The sequence below is a fragment of the Sinocyclocheilus rhinocerous genome, unplaced genomic scaffold (assembly GCF_001515625.1).
Source record: "Sinocyclocheilus rhinocerous isolate Xijiao unplaced genomic scaffold, SAMN03320098_v1.1 scaffold2542, whole genome shotgun sequence".
In the NCBI taxonomy this organism is placed as follows: Eukaryota; Metazoa; Chordata; class Actinopteri; order Cypriniformes; family Cyprinidae; genus Sinocyclocheilus; species Sinocyclocheilus rhinocerous.
Window position 1 is genome coordinate 424,623 of NW_015633236.1, and position 16,652 is coordinate 441,274.

General features: G+C 38.1%; 1 protein-coding gene across 1 annotated transcript in view; it reads left to right on the top strand.

Moving 5' to 3' along the window:
• The window catches only part of LOC107743987 (apoptosis-stimulating of p53 protein 1-like), a gene marked incomplete at its 3' end in the record, with an annotated part of 38,294 nt that overhangs the window by 11,676 nt on the left and 9,966 nt on the right, over positions 1-16,652 (top strand). Inside the window, exons 3-5 of the mRNA XM_016557450.1 lie at positions 10,474-10,621; positions 12,459-12,578; positions 15,075-15,145. Coding sequence (XP_016412936.1) covers positions 10,474-10,621; positions 12,459-12,578; positions 15,075-15,145 — 339 coding nt within the window. The remainder of the gene's footprint in view (positions 1-10,473; positions 10,622-12,458; positions 12,579-15,074; positions 15,146-16,652) is intronic.

Genomic DNA, 16,652 nt, shown 5'->3' on the forward strand with positions numbered 1-16,652 from the left:
CTGTAAGCCTTTTTTTGTTTTGAATGTCCCAATTGAGGTACAGGATGTGGAAATTTCAGATAAATGTTCATGTTATATATTTTGGTTGCATTTGTGAGTTAATTAAAAATGTAGATAGTTGTTTAAAATAGGTACATAATATCATAATATTGATAAATCGATCGATATACTCTAACCTTTTAGTGGCTCCGTAGAATGCGTTATTTGTTTCACGCTTCGGGCACACCCCTAACCCCGCCCCACCCCCCGATGTCATAACGATATATACCCAACGATATAATTGTGAGAAAAAGTATTGAAATATATTCTTTTAATCCCCCTCCAATTTCCTCTCCGAACACGGAACTGGGATGCGGCAGATTGCGGGAGAGGGGGTGGGGGGGAAGGAATGACGATGTCAGCTTAACATCGTGATGGCTGTCAGCCATCGGCGATGGACGATGGCATCGCCTATCGGCCCAACCCTAATATACTCCTGAATCGTATCGAAATCGTATCGTAGAATTTTTTGAGGTATCGGCAAATACCTTCCCCAAAAGCTGTAAACCTAGGGGAAACACTGAATGTTACACCATAAGCACACATAGGCACTCAATTTTATTTTGTGTTAACATAACAAAAACAAGATATGGGTAACACTTTACAATGACTTTCATTAGCAAACATTGTTAATAGATGAGAAGTTCATAAACATTCAAATATGGATGAAACCACATGACTTTCATGCCTAAACTCACATATGTGTTTTAACTAATGATCTGTTTTACATAATAATCAGCATTATGTTATTATGTCTGTGAATGTTATGCAACAGAACAGGCATCTCAAGACATGTTCTGTAAAGTTAAAACTACAACTAGTGTTGTCAAAAGACCCGGTATTTCGGTACCAAGTCGGTACTAAAAAAATGAAAACGTTACGGTACCAGGGTTTCTTAAGTACCGGTGGTACCGAGTACCCGGTCAACCCGGTTCTTGATGCGCTTTCCGAAAGCTATCAATTAGCATGTTTTTGTGTTTTGCTTTGGTACCGAAATTGGTACCGAGAACCGTGGATTTTCACTGGTATTGGTACCGAATACTGAAATTTTGGTACCGTGACAACACTAACTACAACTATTGCCAGCTGAAAACGGCAAGCTCATGGACCGAGCTTGCATCATTCTAGAGGTTAGGCAAATTTTTCTATTTGAATTGACAGCCTTGTTGTCCATGGCCAAACCTCAGCTGAACCCACTGTGTCTGCTAGATAGCATTCGGAGAAAGATTCATAACGCGTCACCTCAGTGCTCTACTCACTATGAATTCAAAGCATTGGACTGATCCACAGTTCCTCAATCTGCCATTCTGCCTTGTGGCTCTCTCTGCACGTGTGTGTATGAACATGTCCTGGATTTGTGTTTACTTGGGGGTTTGACATCTATTCTAGAGTGTTTCACACAGTACGTGTCTGCTTTAATTAGGGCATATTGATCATGATGCCGGTCCTGCCCCTCTGCATTCTCATTTACTGTTCTCAGATGCAGCTGTTCATTTTCTTTTAACTTTGTACTGTGAGTTTCAAAGCTGTAAAATGAATTCTGGGTCATTATAATGATTATGGATATTGTGCTGTTTGGTCACGTGGCCTGCAAGTTACAAAATCAAGGATTTGAATGGTCAGTTGTCAGCCAGACTATTACCAACTATTTACTTTTTGAAATGTGGTTTTGTGTTCTGGTAGTTTCAAAGAACAGTAATTCATTCTGATGCTGTTTGATATATTGTGTCTTATTAAATCTGGTCTTGTCCACAGCCATTTTAGTTTTTAGCCATTTAGTGTTTTTAGAAGCTCTTAGAATTGTTTTGACACTTTCTGTTGGGACATGAGGACACATTCGTGACTTTTCCTTGAGCTGGACTAACCAATGCTGATCAAACAGAGGAACCGTCCTCAACCAATGAGCTTTCATGTTAGTGGCACATGAATGTGCTGTCAGAAATTTGAGGTTACCCTGCATGGCGGATTGCCCCACAGCTCTGTAATGGCATCAGTGTCACAGCCTCAGTCAGCGAGAGAGCGTGCCCTTCTCGTCTCATCTCATCCTCTCTGTGCGTGTGACTCAGGCAGCCAGTGAAGACCAGTGTATTGAGCTGCTAACACGCTGTTGTTGGGGCGATTTGAACTAGACACAACCTCATCTTCCTCTCCCTCTCGAGGCTATTGTAACTGTGATGTCATAGTGAGGGTCCCCACACAAAATAAGTATTTTAATGTAAGTTCTGCTGATTAAAATTTATAATCACAACTACAACATAAAGGGAAATGATCAACATTTATGATTTTATGACATAATTTGCAGCCGTATATCCTGTTCATGCCGCCAGCGACATTGAATGCATGATGTCATGTCATCATACATTATGCATTGTCCACTTTTTCTTTTGAGGGGGCATTCAGATTACTGAACATTGTAAAGGTCATATTAAACATGCACATGCAGACAAATGAATTTTTGAATAAACCTTAAAGGTGCCATAGAATGCATTGATACAATATTTAAAATTGTTCTCTGATGTCCTCAGAGTGTGTATGTGAAGTTTTATCTCAAAATACCCCACAGATAATTTTTTATAGCTTGTTGAAATTGCCACTTTTAGGGTATGAGCCGAAACGTGTGGGTGGACTTTTACCATTATAGGCTGGTTGTTTTCACACACTGCGGCCACACAACTGTGTTCAAGCACCTCATAAAAGTGATTTTTGCATTCTATGGCACCTTTAAGAGCGGATGGTTCTTGAAGGAGCAGTTCACCCAAAATTTAACATTCTGTCATTTACCCACCCTTATGTTGTTCCAAATTTTTATGAACACAAGAAGACATTTTGAAGAATGTTTTAACCATTTTTTGGCCATGCAATTAAAGTCAATGAAGTCTAAAAACTCTATTATTTATTCTATGGAAAAAACAATGAAAACTATTCCTTTAAAGCAGATTGAATTTAATTATATGCATTTCACCGAGTTATCTACCTGTATCAATATAAATTTAAGCCAATCTTATTAGGGTTTGTAACAATGTCTGTCTCTCGAGGGCTTCATATGGCATTTGAGTTTCACAGATTTTATTCTCAAAAGAGGATAATTCCAGGTAATAAAATCCACTTTAGCATGTATTATTTAAAATTGTCTGTCATTTCATTTCCATTATTTTTATCTTAATGGTTCAACTCTTCCATCTTTTCATGGCCTTTTAACATGGCAGCATCAATAATACATAAATACATCTTTTTCAAATTTGAGAGTAGAAGATTGTGTCGGTGTCGGTGCAGCACTGACCAGTTTAAGTATGTTCATGAATTGTTGGTATTAAATTTTCTTGCAGTATAATTGAGTCCTGCAAAAATTTTATAATTCACTTATACTTTATCAGATTGGGCAATTGTAATCTCAAAAACTCCCACATATGTTTATGTTAGTAAACCTGTTTAGTTTAATCATGGGATTATCAGTGTTCTGTGCTGTTTAGTTGATTTGTGACATCTCACACTCAGTTTTTACAGGTCATGATGATATCCTTGTCTGATATTTGTCCCATCCTATACGGCATGCACCCATCAGCCGCCTCCGGTCTGGGGTGCAGCCATCCGCTTTCTCGAGGGAGCCTTATTCTGGAGGGGACCTGGTGGCGCACCCTTCACAATTCTGATGAGAGAAGAACCCTCCCTCCGTCGTCTTCCTCTGATTTTCCTTTTCTCTCACTCACACGCTCTCTTGCTCTCAGCAGTCACACAGCTAGCGTGACTACTGAAGGCTTTTCACTGCAGGGAACCCTTGCCTGCTACTGTTGCTGAGTGGGTTTGAACAAGACACATTCAAAGGATGTGTTTGCTGTAACGCTACGAGCGATTCCTGCGACATGAAGAAGTTTGTGACTATTGTTCTTCGAGGCCTGGTCAGCTTGTCTATCAAACCTGGAGATAAAACCTGGAGCAAGGAGCATGCATGGAGAAGACGGACTGCATCTAAGTGGGGAAAGGTGATGCAAATAGATGTCCTGCTTAGAGATGAGAGGGGGAGAGTGTTACTAACCTGTGCCTCTCAGATACGGCTGGACAGCAAAATCATTTAGGTGTTTTCATGAAATCTTCATCACAAGTAGTTCAGGTAGTAAGTCAGTCAGTGCTAGTAACATGTCTGTGTTTTAATTTAGTGAGAAATTTATGTTAATTCTTCTCAGAAGTGACAACCATATGAGCTGCTTTCTTTATTAATCCAAAATTGTTGCTGACAGTATTGTATAGTACATATAGTACAGCCTTTCAATGAGACTATAACTCTAATCATAAAAATGTAGTCTAGTTCTCCTGCCAAAAAGTAACCGATCTCTTGCATGGTTTCATACACACTGTGCCAAGACAGTCATTGGTTTCTGTTCTCCATCTCTGTCTGCTGGGCTTTGTCATATTGCCCTTAATAGAATTTCTTTAGCATTATGGATCTGATTGGATATATTAAGATAGCGACGGGAGGGGAGTTGTGGGGCCTGCAAAGATTTGGGGGTCTAGATGTTCTCATCTCTGCTGGCAGAATTGGTCATTATTCATTTTCATTGTTCAGATTAATCAAGTACGAGTTGACTGTCTGGACATCTGAATTATATATGCCCTCTTCCTATGCTGAAAGGAAGAATTCACTTTTCCGAGGTAACATTTATTAACTTTTCAAGAGAATAAGATTGTGAACTGTGACGTGCAGGTTTTTTCGTTTCCGCTTTATTTGCTGGAGTGCTGCAGTGTTGTGATATTTTTGACCCGCTTGAATATTTCAAGCGAAATCAGCTTTAGCATTCAACATTTGAAGACATTTTTTATGAGATTTGAAACCAGTAGGCTGGATGCTTACTCGAGCAGATCTCTCCGTTACACAAATGCAAGAAGGTGGCTGGCGATAATGTTGCAGGGCTTGGTTCTTACAGATACTCTCAGAAGAATGGTTTAGATGTTTCCTAGAGCTTAAAAGTTGATGTGCTATGCATAGCTTTTTAATAAAATGATTATATTTAGTGGTTATGAAGGTCCATATTTATATTTCTAACTAAAATAACCTCAAATGTACCTTGGTGCATCTTTCGTCGCATTTCTCTGATTTAAGGTTTTGGTCATTTGGTGCCACCAAGAGGATTTTTAAATTTAGATGCTGCAAACTGATGCTTTTTGGAAAAAACAAAACCAAAACATCTTCCTTTAAAATGAAGCATGGCGTGTTGTGTGGCAAAACAATAGGTCGTAATTCTCTGACTGGGTATTAACACTTTTCCTGTTTCTATTGTGATGCACAAGCTTTTGATTCGTTAAGGAATCATTAATTGGTCATATTGGTCAACGCTAGTATAATGTAACACAACTAAACCGAGGAACTAAAGTTGTCCTTCATTCCAAATTAATAATGTTTATGTTGTGTTCGGACCAGAAGTGGAGGGTATTCTAAAAATGTTTATGTCCCAGGTAAGTATAATTACTAGTGCAAAGTATGTAGCCTATTATTATAAATTAATAAATACATTTTATTAATTTAACTGACTTTAATTTGATGAGTCTGTTCAATACAGTGTTATTGTTATGCATTTCTCCCACACCTTTGGTTTTGAGACTTTTCTCATGGACAGACATACAGCAGAAGAAAGGGAAGAGGAGGTATATCACTGCGACCTGCTCTGTAAAAGTTACCTTCTAAAACACCATTTATTTTCAACGAGGTGTGAACGGGCACAGAATTCAGAGCGGACGCAATCCTTTAAAAGCAGTAAGAGATCGAGGAGTACACAACATTTTTCCCCCTCTGATGAAAAGCAGAAACCTGAGTGGTGTGAGGACAAAATGCTTGAACATTCTTTTGTGTGTCCTACAGTCACCAGCCAAGAACTGATGCTCTTCTTCACACTGACTGAGATGGGGATTTCTGCACCTCTGTTGATCTTACTTGGATAACAGATCCTGTCACTTAGCTGGAAAGATCAGACTTCAGAACTCAACTGATTATTTTCACTAGAAAACCATGAGACCATTTTTCTAATCATGATTTCAGTCCTTTTTTCAGGAATTTTCATATCTACATCTGCGGTCATATTCAAATTGGACATCTGTTCATTAATTCAAACTTGGCTTTGAAGGTTTTCATACTTCTACCCTAGTCCTTCCTCATTCTGCCTGTTTTGTGCCCAGTATCCAGAAATTCAGATCCCTCTTCCATGTCTCTTTTAAAGAATGTTTTTTAAATATGGTTAAATGTGTTCCATGCACTGTGAGTGCTGCACTACTGTCTGTATTTTACAGAATAAATATTTAATAGACAGTGGAACTGGGTATGTGTAGAACATTGTAAAGCATGTCCTTTTAAATTCTGTGGAAATCTGATGTGTTTTATGTAGAATTCTGGGCTGCAGAGTTCTACCAAGCCTTCTTGTGTGTTTCTCTTGCCATAGCTTCCTGAATCCGATCCATTTCATCCAATAAAACTGACTCATTCCTTTCTAGAAACTACTTTAATTGTCTTCATCCTCATTACAAATTATGTTTTAATACAAAACTTGATCTTAATGGCATTACTTTAGATCAGTAGAGTGTATAAATTAGTAGAGCAAACAATAAACCTCGGAACACTCATGATGAATGATGTGTGCATTTATTGTTTACTGAAATCCCTTTTGACAATATAACTCATTGGGACTTTATCTAGCACTCTGTGTGCGTAACTACCGCAGAAGTTGGCGGCGGTTGGTGCCGGTGCTCAGATAAACGTGTCATTCTGTTTGATGCAGTAACAGTGCGTATGCTGAATGCAAAAGTGCGACCCAGCGTGTTTGTCTCTTGCACTTCTCTGCACTGCTTGAGACCTTGACATAATGACAAACCTTACCTTATCTGTCAGGCTTGGTGAATTTTTAAATAAGCTGAACAAAAGTGTGTTTCTCTCTCACACACAAGCTTTTGTAATGCCAACTCATTGCTGACAGGTGTTTTCTACAGTGTTGTTTTTGCAGCACCTGCACCCTCTCTCTCTCCTATTGGTCCTTACTATATACTTTATTTTTCTGTATATGTTTGTGTATTTTTATTATTTTATTTTATTTTACGAACAAACTCTTGTGGGAACGGGATTCTTTAATTAAATTTTGTTAAATATCTGGGAAGTGAGTGAGTCCGATATTAAATCATTAACCACTCAAATGAGTGAGTCATTCATTCTGATTCAGATCAAGAGATTGCGTTTGTTAGAATTTCTGGTCAATTTATTAAAAAAGACTGCACATAAGCACCATTTGTTTGGGAATCAGACGCTAGTGTTGTTTTTTGCATGCATTCAGTGAGGAAAATGCAATAGGCATGTATTTATTGTGTTTGTTCATTTCACATTGAGCCAGCAGTGTTTCCCCTAGGTTTATGGCTTTGGGAAGGGGGGCGGGGGGTGCCGTTGGGGGGGCGGGCCGCCCCCCTAAAATAATGGCAGGGGAAACACTGGCCAGACAACAGACTCCACTCAAATAAAATTTTTGTTGTGCTGTAGATTCAGCAGCAGCACAGCATATTCGCTGAGTAACGGTACAAGGAATCATTGTTTAGACCAAGTTAGACATTTTCTTTGTAGATTTGTGGGTTAAATTGTTTTTAGTTAGCGTTTAAACCCACATAAAGTAGTAGTCCTGTTTGACTTTTTCTTTTGAACCCAGTATCCATGTTCCCTGTTTGTGTTTGCAGTGTTTTAAATATTCTCTGAGGGGTTTTCCTCAGATTATCCAACTTTTCAGCAGGTCACTTGGACCCATTTACACTTGAGTATTTTGTTTTCCCTGCAGATTTAGTTTGCACCTTTCTTTGTCCTTCACACACATTCTTTGTGCACGGCCTACATATTTCCATTCTAGTGTTGTGGCAAAAAAAATCCATTGTTGCGTGAATACACAAAAGAGTCATTTTGGTGTTTCGAAAAACCTTGTGTGTGGCCTAAATATTTAAATATTTCGGTCCTAGTGTTGCTCCACACAGAGTTCACTGAAACTGACCTGATCCAATTGTTGCTTTCAACTCTATGCACAAAAGAATGTCAGTATTTTGTTTCTACATTTGACAGGTTTGCTTCAGCACAAGAGCTCTTTCTTCTCCTACACACCTGTGTTTTGAACTGCCCTCCATTCAAGAGAAAATAATGTAGGATTGGCCTTTCTGGATGCTTTGGAGGAAGAGGGAATTTACATGGGTTTTGTAAGAATTGCACGTCTCAGACACACTTAGGGTATAAAGTTAGAGCATTCATTAGTGCACTAATACTGCTAGGAGTGTTCTTAACCCACCCAACTAGCAGTCGTTGAGACTAAATCAATAATGGCTATGTCCACAGTCCACACTTACTCCTGAGTGTCATCGTGATGTAGGCTATATTTGCATATTTGTGTGAGCCACAGAGCAATGCATGTTTTTTTGCTCAGTAATTGAGGATTGATGGCTATGCTTGTTTTGGATTTGAGAGAAATTCGATTGAATGTTAAGTGATACTCTATTAGTTGACTTTGCAAATTCACCTGGACGAGTCAGTAAACATTAAAAACCTCATACTGATTTACTTCAGGCACTTTCATGTTTGAACTTTTTTATTTTTATTTTTTATTTTTTTAAGACTTTTAGTCTGTATGAAGGTCATATTAATAGTTCACAGTTACTTAATTTTGTTTTGCTTTTCAAAAGTCTTAAGTTCACCAAGACTGCATTCATTCGATCAGAAATAGTCCAAAACAGTAATAATATGAAATAATTCTAAAATTATTAAAAATGAACTTTAATATTATATTTAAAAAAAAAAAATTGTAATGGCAAAGCTGAATTTTCAGCATCATTACTCCAGTCTTCAGTGTCACATGATCCTTCAGAAATAATTCTAATATGCTGATTTGGTGCACAAGACACATTTACTTTTAAGATCATCCATTTAAATAGGTTATTCTGCTTAGTGACCTTTGTTGGGGTTTTTCCCCAGTATCTTTTAAATATAAAGTGCAAAACATCATTTATTTGAATTAGAAATCTTTTGTAACATTGTTTTATTAATGTTTTCTGTTTCTAAATGATCTGAAAACAGTCAACTTGACAACTTAGTGTGTGAAAATTCTTTATAAAATAATTTAAGTACTTTATTTCACATGTGACTTGTGAAGAAAATGAAAAGACAAGGTAAATATAATATTTGTGGTGTTTTCAAGCTGTAAATATTTGTCAAATTATGCTAAATGTACGAATGTGTATATTTAGGATACATGCTAGCTAGCTAAAAAAAATGAGCCTTGACTAGATTGACAGATTATTCGACATTTAAAATGTAATTTCCATTACAGAGTGTTATTAAAAACACTGCATCATTTGAGATGTGATGGAAATGGTACCTGACTTGGTAACCAGTAATATATTACTTATATTAAACTCTTTTCAAACACACTTTACGACCTCAGGGCCAAAAGTACCCATAGCTGAACAACATCCATTTATCAAGTTGTCTTGGACATACTTGCTTTTCTCTTAAGACTCAGCACCACACAAAGGTCAGGCTTGCTACTCATTTTTAATTATGTCAGGTAATGTGATACTTTAGACTTATATAACACATATAAAGGTTTCCCCAGCCACGTAATCCTGATGCCCTTTTGTCTATCTTGAGAAATGTCACGTGTGTCATACTGGCCGTATCACAGACCTCTGTTGTGACCGGTTGAGATGATTGCGTGATGGTTGACTTAATGAATCTGTCTTCTACTCTCTGCCATGCTGCACAGTGACACATTTCATGAAGTGTCCTTTTTTTAGTCCATACTCATAATATCAAGGATGGTAAAAAGACACTTTTTGGAATAGTGTGTTTGTTTAAATACTTGCATGAAAGTGGCAGTGCAGTACTGTATAGCAGACATTAGATGACCATGCTCTCCTCTTCTCATTAGGGAGCTAATGTTTACATCACCCCTCTTCTTGATCTTCCTCTCTGCCTTTCTCGCTCTCTCTCTCTCCATTTTGCATCAAACCATCCATCTCTCCTCTGTCACACTGCACATAGAGCAGCACTAACCAGCCCACCACACCTGTCAGTCACCATCAGTCTGACAGGCCCAGGCTCCTCCCTCTATCAGAGTGAGTTATAGCTGAGGGGAGGGGCTAGAAATCTCATCAACAACCATAATGTGTTGTATAGTTGTGCTATATCTTCCTGTATGCAACAACTTAAGATGTAAAGCTCTTAAAAGCAATGTTTTAAATGTAGACACACTGCATGATGTTGTGTGGGGGGAAAAAATAACTAGGGCTAAATAGCAAATTAATCCATGAATAATGTTGTTTGAGTTGTTTTTGAGCAATGACACTGCCCCTAGTGTTCTTATGGGTGAGTGGGAATGCCTGCTTTTCAGTCTTTGGTATGAAATATTAAAAATATTCTCTCTTTTTGTCTCCCAGATGATTTTAACGGTGTATTTGAGTGATGGGGAGCAGGCGCTGACAGAGGTGCCCATCACTCCAGAGACGACGTGTCGTGATGTGGTGGAGTTCTGTAAGGAGCCAGGAGAAAGCGGCTGCCACCTGGCCGAGGTTTGGCATGGAAATGGTGAGTTCCCCCATTACAAAAATGTTTGTAACCCCATCCCTCTCGTCCTTATCCGTTTATAGCAAGTGAACACAGTAATTGTAGGTAATGACTGTTGCAGGATATAAATTAGTCTTACATTGACTACAGTTCTTAATCTAAAAAGTTAAAAATATTGACAAGGTGAAAGCACTCAGCTTTAATTGAAATCATTTGTACAGACTCCAATATCCTCTGATTTTCTCACCTTCCCACCCTGGCTGTTTCGTTCAGTAAAAAACATTCAGTGCTTTTATTCTTTCAAAGTATTTTTTAAAGAATCTGACTGCAAAGAAAAACACGCTCACTTAGTCCTTTCAGACATAACTGCTACTTCTGTTCTGACAGATGGGTCAATTTTTTCCCTTCATTTTTCCATTTCCCTTGATGATAGTGATTTGTACAAACAGCTGTGTGCCAGAAATGTTATCTTTGCTCAGGGAGCCTCCTTTCAAAAGGCCTTCCATCAGCACTGTGTCCTTTCATCTTGAAGTGTATCTGTCATTGAAATTCTGATGAGCCCAGTTATTTTACAGCAGGTGATGGATTGCACAAGATTCATCATTAGTGTCTGGTTACTAAGTGGATATTTTGCCTCACCAAATCTTTTACTGTGGTGCTCAGCAGTTCAGGCTTTTCTATGAGACTCTCAAAATGATTATTTTAGAATATCAGTAATTATTGATAATTAATATTTATTTAGAGTACTTAATTGATCATTAAAACATTCACAACTTCATTGAGCTGTTCATCCAAAAATCATAATTCAGTCATTAATTACTCACCCTCATGTCATTCCAAATCTGTTCAACTCAAAGTCCACACAACCAAAGCTTTGATGCTTCAAAAAGTTAATAAATAGATTGTAAAAGTGATCCATATGGCAAACGGAAACTCAACCTCATTGGTTGTCACGGGTCAATCAAGTATGGCTGAGTTTCCATTTACCATATTTGATGTGCTCTATCTATGTGAATAAAAGCCTAAATTAAATCTATTTATCAATAAAGCAATCGTGTTTCTTCAGAAAACTTTGATTTAACTGCTCTATTCATATGGATTACTTTTACAATGTCTTTATGAAATATTTTGATGCATCTAAGTTTTGGTTACATGGACTAGTAAGCATCCACCTAGCAACCACCTTAGCAGCTATTTTGGAACAACCACCCACAACATCGTAGCATCATGGCTGTGACTTTTACATGAGTCGAAACCTAGTTATATAAAGTTCCTGTCCATATAGTCTTGATTGTCAAACTTTTTTTCTTTTAACATTTAGCTGAAGCATCTGGCTCCAGGTTTTTTAGGTTAAATTTGGCTGCTCTCACTTTCTTTGTTAATGTCCCTGAGCCTGTGTGCTTTTCTGATATTCTCCACTTTCATAATTTCTTCTATTTTTCTGTCGTTTTATCCCATTACTCTTTGAATGGTTGCCAGGCTTCCAGATGTCCTTCCACCTGTTAGCAATGTCCAAATTTTGTTTTTCCCCATCCATGTCTTTGTTGCCCACCCAGCCCCACCACATTCCTCTGGCTGGACACCACGTTTGATTCAGTTTCATGTCGTCTTTGTTCTCTTGATCCCACTGTGTCTGTTCCTCTGTTCTTTCTCTTCAGGTGTGGCTTTAAGTGTGTAACATTGGAATGAAACGCTTCTCAGCAGGAGAAGGATCTCTTTCCTCTCTCTGTGAACACACTATCTCCTCACCTTTTTACAAACTTTTTTTCTGGAGGAACAAAAAATTATGTTTCTGACCTTTCTAAAATTAGAGTGGCTTGTTGTTTTAATGCCATGTCTTATGTTTTCCCCTCTCCAGAGCGAGCCATACCCTTTGACCACATGATGTATGAGCACCTGCAGAAATGGGGCCCCAGAAAGCAGGAGGTGAAGTTCTACCTACGCCACGAAGACTCGCCCACTGAAAGCAGTGATCAGGGTGAGAACACTCCCACTTGACTGGCTGCAGGCCACGTCTCGCCCACTACCGCTCTCCTCTCATTGGCTGACAGTGGCTGAATGTTTTTCATTCCCTTTTCAGTGGCCTCCAACATGTGAAAGAAAGAGACAAGCACATCCTGGCTGAACAATGCAGGGTTCTGTTCCTGATTCAGTTCTGTTGTGCTTATCACAAAACGAATTATCTCAAAGTAGCTTTGAATGTGTCAGTGCCTTCAAATTACAGTGAGCAAGGCATTGTCAATTGTAGGGCTGTGCAATTAATCAAAAAAACGTTTTCGATTTCGGCCTCCAACGATTATGAAAATACAATAATCGAGATAAAACGATTATTGCTCCCCATTCCGCCCCCTTTCCAGCGGTGCGCTTTCGCTCCTCCATAAAAGCCCAATTTCACATGCAAATCAGTATAATCATATAATGTGACTTTGCAAAATGGGATGTGATTGATTTATTGAAGTGTATTAAATTTATTAATGTTTTTAAAAGTGCAAAAGAGAACTTGCGCTTCCACGGGAGGATTTCTGTGCCTGCGCTCAGAGAGACGGTACACAACAAGGACATGTAAAGTCATCTTTTAGCTCAAGGTGCACACCTAAACGGTCAAATACACACAAAAATGTGTCAAAATGCGGCGCTTAGTGATTATTCACGTAAACCTTCGTCGGTCATGTAATAAATGAACATAAACAGTTGAGAATGAAAATACGTGTGTAGCGGTAAATTGGATCCGTGCGGCTCTTAAAGTGACAGCGGGCTAAAATATTCCTGCTGCCGACTGTGTGCTTAATATTAATCAAACAACAAAAGACTAATTTAAAACCACACACTGCTCTTGAGTGAAGGAATTTTAAAGCTTTAATAAGAAACAAAGAAAGTTTAATTCTTACTTGGACTATGCCGTTTTTTTTTTACATTTGATTATTCATTTCTGTTAACTGAATACTAAAGACTTGCATAAAAAAACCTTAAAGCACAGTTTGTTTCATTTGTATTTTTTTATTCTATTGCATTTGTCCTTTTTTTATTACTGACAGTTTAATTATTTTCAATAATTTTGAGGACTTTTTTGTTTGTTTGTTACTAATATCAGTTACCCTAATACTCTGCTGTGGTATTGAGAATTGAGAAATTTCTCTGGTCTCTAAAATGTAGATGTCATATCAACCTTATTTACAGAAAATATATATTTAATATATATCACTATCCTTAAATAAATCACTCATATAAAGATTTGGTCATATAGCCCACTTATAATCGTGTTAAATAATCGTGATTACAATATTGACCAAAATAATCGTGATTAGGATTTTTGCCATAATCGAGCAGCCCTAGTCAATTGGGAAAAGAGTACCACATTAAAATCATATCAGAAACCATATTTAAGTGATATAGCTGAAATGAACTCAAAGCCTATCTCAAACTGAGAATGTAAGTTGAGTAAGGCTACAAAAATGCACAACTTTGGCAGCACTGCTGTGGTGATTAAGTAATATGTTACTGGTTATATAATCAAACACCTTGCCTCGCCTCGCCTCTGTCCACACTTGCCTTTACTGGACAGGTACAAACACACATTCAGACAAGAGCACAATACATACAGCTTATGTATAACTAATTACTTTCGAATTGAGACTTATAAAATAATGAAACTTGCAAAATGAAATTTAGAAAATGTTAATTGCGCAATATTTCAGGCTCATTTTTTATCATCTGTGAATTCGTTTGATTAATTGGATAAAAATGACCAAAGGTAGATAGATGAATACAGGTTATACTATTGTTCATTGTTTAAAATATAAATAAATGAATACATTTAAAATATAGTTACATTTTATATTAAAATAAAAGTTTATTCACTGTTTTAAAGCAGAAGGACAGTTGTTAATATTAAAAAAGCACAAACTAAGTGTTAACTAGTAAAAAAAATATTTTTGGAAAAGCTGTTTTGTTGCAATATATGCTAGACAAATAAAACTGACTGACGTCACATTATTGTACAGTTAGCAGGATTTTTGACCAATGAGATTTCACCATGGGTGGGTTTCTTGCATCCCCACTGAACACTGTAATGCAGCTATATGTACGTGATCCGTTTTAATAATGATTTCTCCCTTTCTTTATCCCATCATTTGTTTGTTTTCACTCTTTCTGTTCACATCCCAGTGAGGTTTTTCCTATCATTGTAGGCAGGATTAGCTTGTAGTGAGTGTCCGCACGGATTAAGGCATAAACCTGAAACCCCTGTGTGTGGGAGGGGAAAAAGTGGCAGTAATCCACTAAAAGCACAAGCTCCTTTCCCAGTGTCACATGGCAATAACAAACGGGCTTTTAAACTTTTCCTCCAGTCTTGTGATGATTCTGCCTCCGTTCAGCCAATGTATATAGATGCTTTTTGTGTTCATTCATGATTATAGTTCACAACTGAAAGTGCTTTTTGTTGATAGACTCATTGTATTTTTTTCTCTGCTCTTAGGGAGCCAGCAGTCTCAGGAGCAGCCCAGCAGGAGAGGAGGAAGCAGCTCAGACATGCACAACGAGAACGGGGTTAGTTCATATCACATCCTCATCAAAATGTGGGCCTTCTTTTCTAATCTTAGCATTGTGGTTATTCCAAATGCATCCTAGGGGGTTGAATTCCACATGCTTATATTATCTTATGCTTTTCTGCTTACTGTAATGCAAAATAGCAGCTGCAAAGTTCTGGCTGAAATTGACACTCTTCAGTACCGAAGCGTTTCGATCACGTCATGTTATTCAGTTCTTCTCTCTTAACCTGAGCCAAACGCAGCCAGACCTGTCACGTCCCAGAATCACTCACCATTTTCTTTCATATAAGCATTTGTCACATCACTCATTCTTTTTGTGATCGGCTTCCTCCAACCATCTGGCCCAGATTCCAGCAGGGGAAAAGCCAGGCTCCAGAAAGCGGAACTAATTCCACCTTTAGGGAGAAAGATGACTGTAGACCACCAGTGTATGGAACAAGAAGACACATGCATTTATGAGGGATAAATGCTTTTTTTTCTTTTGTACAGCCGTCTTAGTCTTCAGAGATGGAGTGAAGGCACAGGTAGTTGGTCGGTGTGGGAGCTGATTAGTGATGCTGTTGCCACCCAGGCATGAAGTCTCTTCAGTCTCACAGTGCTTAGCACACACTTATTTCTGACAGGTGCTGCCTTCCTGTAGGGACTGTTATGGTACTACTGTCAGGTACTACATACTACTGTCAGGTAGTCATATGGCTCTCATTTTTACTCTTTGTTTGTGAATCAAGATGGGTTTACTTATATAGCCGTGGCATTTGGCTAGTTTGGCCAATGATTCTGAACGTTCTTGATATAATTTGATTAAATGGTTTAGTTTGACAACTGAGGATTAATTTGCCATCTGTACTGAAGAAACAGAGGGTGAGACAGAATGATAATTGCTCTGCCATTATAATAGTTAACCTGAAAGAGATAGCTGATTGTAAAAGATAATGATTAAGTCACATTATCATTTCTGTTCTGAGATATTTTGGAGTGTAACAACATATAATATAATATAATATAATATAATATAATATAATATACCGTTTTACTGTTGCTGGACGAGGTTTTGCCTTCGCTACCGTCAAATAATTCTCCTTGAATGTGATGTTGTGTTGTTGTCCACTCTCGGACAGGACCAGCTTTTGGACTGATTCTGAGCCTCAGAGTACAGCTAATGCCGAGTTCACACTGCACGATATTAGCCCGATTTTTCACCCGCTGACAGGTTTTGTGAAATTGCCGACAAATGCCCGAAATCGGAGGCAAATCGGTGCTCGTTCACGCGAGTGACAATCACGCAGTGTGAATTATCTAAGACGCGATCTGAGGGAATCGCCGACACGTCGCCGACGCCTGCAAAATCTACATCGGCGATGATCTACAGCCAATGAGAGACCAAGATACAAGGCAGAGGGAAGTTCGTGGAGGAGTTATAGACCAGAATATCAGTATTTTAATAGATATATATGAACAATTATATCATACAGAAACAAGCACAAACATTTGCTTGACCAGCCACA